This window comes from Helianthus annuus, chromosome 17 (assembly GCF_002127325.2).
Source record: "Helianthus annuus cultivar XRQ/B chromosome 17, HanXRQr2.0-SUNRISE, whole genome shotgun sequence".
In the NCBI taxonomy this organism is placed as follows: Eukaryota; Viridiplantae; Streptophyta; class Magnoliopsida; order Asterales; family Asteraceae; genus Helianthus; species Helianthus annuus.
This window is the reverse complement of record NC_035449.2, coordinates 143,687,785-143,694,834: the sequence shown is the minus strand read 5'-3', so window position 1 is coordinate 143,694,834 and position 7,050 is coordinate 143,687,785. Positions and strand designations below refer to the sequence as shown.

Genomic DNA, 7,050 nt, shown 5'->3' with positions numbered 1-7,050 from the left:
ACTAAAAATGCGGAATTCTATACTTAAATTGCATTTTAGGCACTTTCCGGCACTCAAACTATCACCTAGTGACATAGTCTTATGGTCCTCACTTCCCTACACTCCATACTGGTGTAGTGTTTTATCTCTGGCCCATACTGGCCTAAAAATAGTATCTGTCTAAGTGCTGGCATTGTCAGCATGTGTTTGAGTTATCCGCTCACTGTGCTAACTGTGCTTTGTGCATCAGGGTTGTCACTAAGAGTCTGTATGAAATAAATGGAGTGACTGTATGTAAAGAATGCACATGTATGTATATGACATAAATCTGTAAGCAGTTTAAAGCGTCAGATGTAATCAAGCACAGTCATTAAGCACATAATTAGGGTTAATTAATTTGTACAGTAACTGTAATTATGCGGGTTGTCACATTCTCCCCCTGTTAAGAAAATTTCTTCCCGAAATTTTAAGTTCTACTTCTAGTTGCAGGGGTCTTGGGGAACAAATGTGGGTACTTGGCCTTCATACGATCCTCGCGTTCCCACGTGAATTCTGGGCCGTGTCGCGCATTCCATCGAACTTTAACGAGTTTGACACTACTCCGGCGTGTCTTGTTAATTTTCCAATCCGTAACTTCAACCGGTTCCTCAACAAAGTGGAGGGTGTCGTCGATATGAACCTCGTTAGCAGGAATGATAACTGTCTCCTGAGTTGGACTCTTTTTCAGGTTCGATACATGGAACGTATCATGTACGCCATTAAGTTCCGCAGGTAAGTCCAATTTGTATGCTACAAGCCCAATCCTTTGCAGAATTCTGAAAGGACCAATGTAACGCGGATTCAACTTCCCAGGCTTTCCAAAGCGTGTCACACCCTTCCAGGGTGAAACCTTTAACAAAACCATATCCCCAACTTGAAACTCTAAAGGTTTCCTCCTTTGGTTTGCATAGCCTTTCTGTATGTCGCGAGCTGCCTCGATGCATTTTCGAATCTGCGCGATCTTGTCTGTCGTCTCTTGGACGATTTCGGGACCAACAAGCTGCCTATCACCTGCATCAGCCCAGCATAGTGGTGATCGACACTTGCGTCCGTAAAGAGCTTCGAATGGTGCTGCTCTAATGCTTGTGTGGTAGCTGTTATTGTACGAAAATTCGACCAAGGGTAAGTGTTTGTCCCAGCTACCACCTAGGTCCATTACAGATGCTCTCAGCATATCTTCCAATGTTTGAATCGTTCGCTCACTCTGGCCATCCGTTTGTGGGTGAAATGTTGTACTCAGATTTAATTGAGAACCAAATGCCTCTTGGAAGGACTGCCAAATCCTTGATACGAAGCGTCCATCTCTATCAGAGATAATCGAGAGAGGCACTCCATGGCGCGCAACAATCTCTCTCATGTATATTTTAGCAAGTTTACTCGTGTTGTCCTTCTCCTTGATTGGCAGGAAGTGCGCAGACTTTGTTAGGCGGTCTACTATTACCCAGATTGTATCATGACCCTTGGGCGTCTTTGGCAATTTCGTTATGAAGTCCATGGAGATCTGTTCCCATTTCCATTGGGGTATTACAGGTTGTTGCAGGAGACCTGAAGGTTTCTGGTACTCAGCTTTGACCTTGGCGTAAGTTAAACATTTGCCGACATATACTGCAACATCGCCTTTCATCCTAGGCCACCAATAGAAATCCTTAAGATCTTGGTACATTTTATCCGCTCCTAGATGAATCGAGTATCGTGACTTGTGAGCCTCATCGAATATAACCTTTCTCAATCCTCCAAACAGAGGAACCCAAATTCGATTCATGAAACACAATGTTCGTTCCTTGTTTGGCACTAACTGTTTCTCCATCCCACGGAGATACTCATCCTCGATATTCCTTTCTTTCAAGGCCTCTCTTTGCGCGGCACGAATGCGCAACGAGAGGTCTGTCTGGACAATCATTTCTAAGGCCCTAACCCTTATGGGCTTAATCCTTTCTTTTCGACTTAGGGCGTCAGTAACCACATTCGCCTTTCCTGGGTGATACTTGATTTCACAGTCGTAGTCGTTCAACAGCTCAACCCAGCGTCTCTGTCTCATGTTAAGTTCCTTTTGATCAAAAATGTGATGTAGACTCTTGTGATCAGCGAAGATTGTACATCTCGTCCCATACAAATAGTGTCGCCAGATCTTCAATGCGAACACTACGGCGCCTAACTCCAAGTCATGCGTGGTGTAGTTTTTCTCATGTACTTTCAGCTGGCGCGAAGCATAAGCTATAACTTTCTGTCGCTGCATCAACACGCAACCTAAACCCTGACGCGAGGCGTCACAATATACCACGAAGTCATCCGTGCCTTCGGGTAGAGCTAAAATCGGTGCGTCACAAAGTTTGTTCTTCAACAACTGAAACGCTTCTTCTTGTTTGTCGCTCCAATCAAACTTCTTGTCTTTCTGAGTGAGTGCAGTTAGAGGTTGAGCGATTATGGAAAAATCCTCAATGAACCTTCGATAATACCCAGCCAAACCTAAGAATTGTTGAATCTCGGTTGGCGTTTTCGGAGTCTCCCAGCTCTTGATTGCCTCGATTTTTGTGGGATCCACATGGATTCCACTTCCATTAAGCACATGTCCAAGAAACTGGACTTCGCGTAACCAAAACTCACATTTCGAGAACTTAGCGTACAACTTCTCCTTCTTAAGCAGCTCTAGAATATATCTCAAGTGTTGCTCGTGTTCTTCCTTCGTCTTCGAGTAGATCAAAATATCGTCAATGAATACGATTACGAACTTGTCGAGGTACGGCTTGCAGACTCTGTTCATCAAGTACATGAAAACTGCTGGAGCTTTTGTCAACCCAAACGGCATCACCAGAAACTCGTAGTGTCCATATCGAGTTCTAAAAGCAGTTTTGGGAATACTTTCCTCTTGTATTCTCAACTGGTGATAACCCGATCATAGATCGATCTTTGAGTAAAAACTCGAACCTTGTAGTTGATCGAACAGGTCATCGATCCTTGGTAAAGGGTATCTGTTCTTGACAGTCAACTTGTTTAGCTCGCGGTAGTCTACACACATACGAAAACTACCATCCTTCTTTTTAACGAACAAAACTAGAGCTCCCCAAGGTGAGAAGCTTGGTCTGATGAATCCCTTGTCTAACAACTCTTGGAGTTGTGTTGACAGCTCTTGCATCTCTGAAGGTGCAAGTCGATAGGGTGCCTTAGCCACAGGCGCGGCGCCTGGAACTAAGTCAATGTGAAATTCGACTTGTCTTGGAGGCGGCAATCCTGGCAAGTCTTCTGGAAAGACTTCAGGATATTCCCTTACGACAGGAATGTCTTCGATCTTTGGCTCAGCGGCCTCCTTATCAACGATATGTGCCAAGAAGGCAACACATCCTTTCTTCAAACACTTCCTAGCTTTCAAGCAGCTAATGATCCTCAATGGCGTATCGCGCTTTTCTCCATGAACTATAATTGTCTCTCCATCGGCCATTGGAATGCGGATGGTCTTCTCATGACAAACCACTTCGGCTTTGTTGCTAGACAGCCAATCCATCCCTATTACTACGTCGAAGCTTCCCAACTCGACTGGCAGTAGGTTTAGCGTAAATTCTTGTCCTCCCAGTTCTATCATGCATCCCCTGATAACTTCACCCGTTTCAACTAGTTTCCCATTCGCCAATTCGATAGAGTACGGAACGTCTAACTTACTAGCGGCTAACCCAAGTATGTTCTTAAATTCTAACGATACGAAACTATAATCGGCACCAGTATCAAAAAGAACAGACGCATAGCGTTGATTTATAGGGAACGTACCAGTGACAACATTTGGATCTTGGCGTGCTTCCCTCGCACCAATGTTAAAAACTCGGCCTTGCGCTTGATTTAGCTTTGGGCATTCCCTTTTGAAGTGCCCAACGTCCCCACAGTTGAAGCATCCTGGCCCTCGGCCATTCCCATTTCCATTCCCGCCTCGATTTCCGTTTGTTCCCCGGTTACCAGCTTGATTCGAGGCATTCCCATGATTTCCGTTTCCCCCATTATTTCCTTGCGGCCTGTTTCCATTACCACAGTTGCTGTTATTGTAACCCCTTTGGCCACCTTGGCCTGATCCAACCCAACACGTCTCCTTTGATTGGCCTGTCTTCCCGCAAGATTCGCATTTTCTGAGTCGGCAGGACCGGGATGATGGAACTGACATGTACCACACTTAGGCAGAGTGCCCATGTAACCCTTTCCTCTGTTTTCATCACCAGTATTGGCCCTGGTCAGTGTGTTTGATTCGCTTCTCTTGCTACCGCTGCTGGTTCCTTGCTTGAAGTTGGAAAACTTCCGTTTGTTTTCCCCCGACGACTCCACATGAGTCTCTTTCTTCTTTTGATCATCCTTTGAAAACTTGTTTAGCCTGATGGCTTCTTCAGTCAGTGAGATGCTCATATCGATGGCTTCAGTAATGGTTGCCGGTTTAGACGTTGTGACCATACTCATAATCTGAGGAGCTAACCCCCAGATGAAACGTTCCACGCGCTTGAATTCGGGCGTGACCATGTACGGTACTACATGGGACAGATCATGAAACCTTTGAACATACTCAGCAATTTTTGGACGTTCCATCCTTAGGTTCCAAAATTCTGTTTCCAATCTCTGGATCTCAGCTCTAGAGCAATACTTCTTGCGCATCAGCTCTTTTAGTTCAGCCCAAGTCATGGCGTACGCTGCAGCCTCTCCTAAGGTTTGAACTTGGAGGTTCCACCATGATAGGGCACCATCAGTAAACAGCCCAGTGATGTACGTAACTTGTTGTCCCGGTGCACATTTGCTCATTCTTATTGTCGTCTCCGTCTTTTCAGTCCAACGGGTAAAAGCTATGGCACCTCCAGTGCCATCAAAGTTTTGCGGCTTGCAATCTAAGAATTGCTTGAAAGTACACCCTGTACAAGCAATGTCATTTATAGGAATCATTAGCAGTCGCACAAAAATCATCCAAATATAGTGTAATGTGTCTCCTATGACTGATCATTACCATTCGGAGGGTTGTTGTTGTTGTTCGAAATGTTTCCGCTTGAGTCTCCTTGAGAAGCAGCATATTGCGCAATTGCGGCAGCGATGATTCCTTGTAGTTCTGCCTGGTTAGTCGGCATGCGTGTGTAACATCGTGGAGGCATTTTCTAGAGGATGTTTCATATTGGTCAGGTCATAGTAGGTATAATAATCATACGTATATATAGTAACATTCATCATCCACATAACATCTCATGTCATAACCACAACACCAATAATTTTAACAAAACATGTAATGAGAATACTACGACTGAGCTTTCATATAAATAAACCACAATACAATGTTTGTAAGTTTTCCCAAAAAGTACCATACAACCCAAGAGACGAAGGGTCACAATGCCCTTGTCTTGAAATTTCTAACCAAATACAACTAACAAAATCACATATCCATAGTCATGATGTCAAAAGTGGTCCTCAAAAATGTTGTAAGCCTGGCTCAGTCGTTGTCTTCTCGTCAAAATAGTCAGTACCTGCAATAAATCAAAAGTGGTTATACCGATGGCGGCGGAGGAGGCGGAAAACGAGAGAAAATCAATCGGCGCAACTGCACCAAGTCCTCCTCAAGTGCATAGGCAAAACGCAACACGTAGGCAACCTGTTGATCGAGAGGGAGGAAACGAACATCTGAATCATGGGGTGATGCAAAAGGAGTGTGAGATGCTGAAAACAGGGTCTGACAGGGGCAGGGAGGATGTGGAGCTCTCCCCAACTCCTGGACATATCGCCTCAAGGCGTCCTGCTGTAACTGCAGTGACGTGAGCGTGTCCTCTATAGAGTATCCGACATGGAAGGGATGATAAGGGTCGGACACTGGCATGACATGGGGTGATGACCATAGAAATGGCTCACCCATCAGGGCTGAAGCTGGATGTGTGGTGTGTGGGGTAAATGCAACCTGTGAAGTGGTATGGGGAAACTGAGACATGAAAGGAATAGTAGATGACACGGGTGAAATAAAATCAGGATAAGGGATCGGTGGTAAGAACTGGCTATCCCCTGACATAAATGGTGTGTGGCCGAAAGGCTGACTCGACGATCCCTCCCCAGGTTGGGGCGGAGGAATGTCCTGAAGGAAAGTGATTGGAAGGTCGGTACAATGGATGTCGGATGTGGGTGGAGGAAACAACGGTATATCGAGGGGTACAGTAACAGGTGCGGTAGGGGGAGTGACTGGGACTACATACGAAGGATAGTCATCCACCTCGATCCACCCATTGCTGGTGTTAGCGTATCTCGGGTCAATGTGGGTAGCAAACGGTGCCATGTCATCAAAAATAGCCATGGAATCGGGTATGGGTGCGATATCTGGGATCTCAACGGCTGGTGGTGCAACGACGGGTGCATCAGAGACAGGAACAGGGTCAAGGGCAAGATTGGGCTCTGAAACGACTGGAGCGGGCTGATGATCAGCAGACATAACGGGAATCTGATCATCTGGGAGAACAGGAGCCTCAGCAGGCTGCTCCAACTCCATCTCCTCATCACCGTCAACACGAGGAATGTAACCGAATCCTAGTGGTGGGATAAAGGAAGCTATCGACTCAAAAGAACCAGAGGCGGATGAATCAGAATGAACCTCCATATCAGGAAGTTCAACCATGGGAACAATGGGATCAACAACTGGGATATCAACAGGTGGAACACCGTCCTCCACCGGGGCCCCACCATCCTGGCCTCCCTCCGAGGGACCCTCGATGAGTAGGTCGATGTCTCCATCGGGTAACGCGTCGAGAGGTTATTCCTCAAAGGGAACTGCAGCGAAGGGGAGAGGGGCAGGGATCGGAACAAGGGGTAGGTCCTCTCCTGGTGGGCCATCAGCTAGGGGTGCGTCGTCTCCGAAGATCGGCAGGTCAAACGGCTGGAAATCGTCTTCATCGGTGCTTGTGGTGTCTGAGGTGTAAACTCCCGAGTCGGTGGCCATCTCGTCATCAGAGGTAAAGGCCATCATGTCACTCATGTTGGATACTCCACTACCAGATGATGCCATGGTGTCTGTAACACAACCACAACATATGCACACAAATAAGG

At 46.2% G+C, this 7,050-nt stretch overlaps 1 protein-coding gene across 1 annotated transcript; it reads right to left on the bottom strand.

Annotated features, from left to right (window-relative positions):
• Positions 1-5,512: 5,512 nt before the first annotated feature.
• On the bottom strand, positions 5,513-6,622 carry LOC110932969 (proline-rich receptor-like protein kinase PERK8). Its single transcript, XM_022176217.1, has one exon. The coding sequence runs from the start codon at positions 6,620-6,622 to the stop codon at positions 5,513-5,515; it is 1,110 nt and encodes a 369-aa protein (XP_022031909.1).
• Positions 6,623-7,050: the final 428 nt, after the last annotated feature.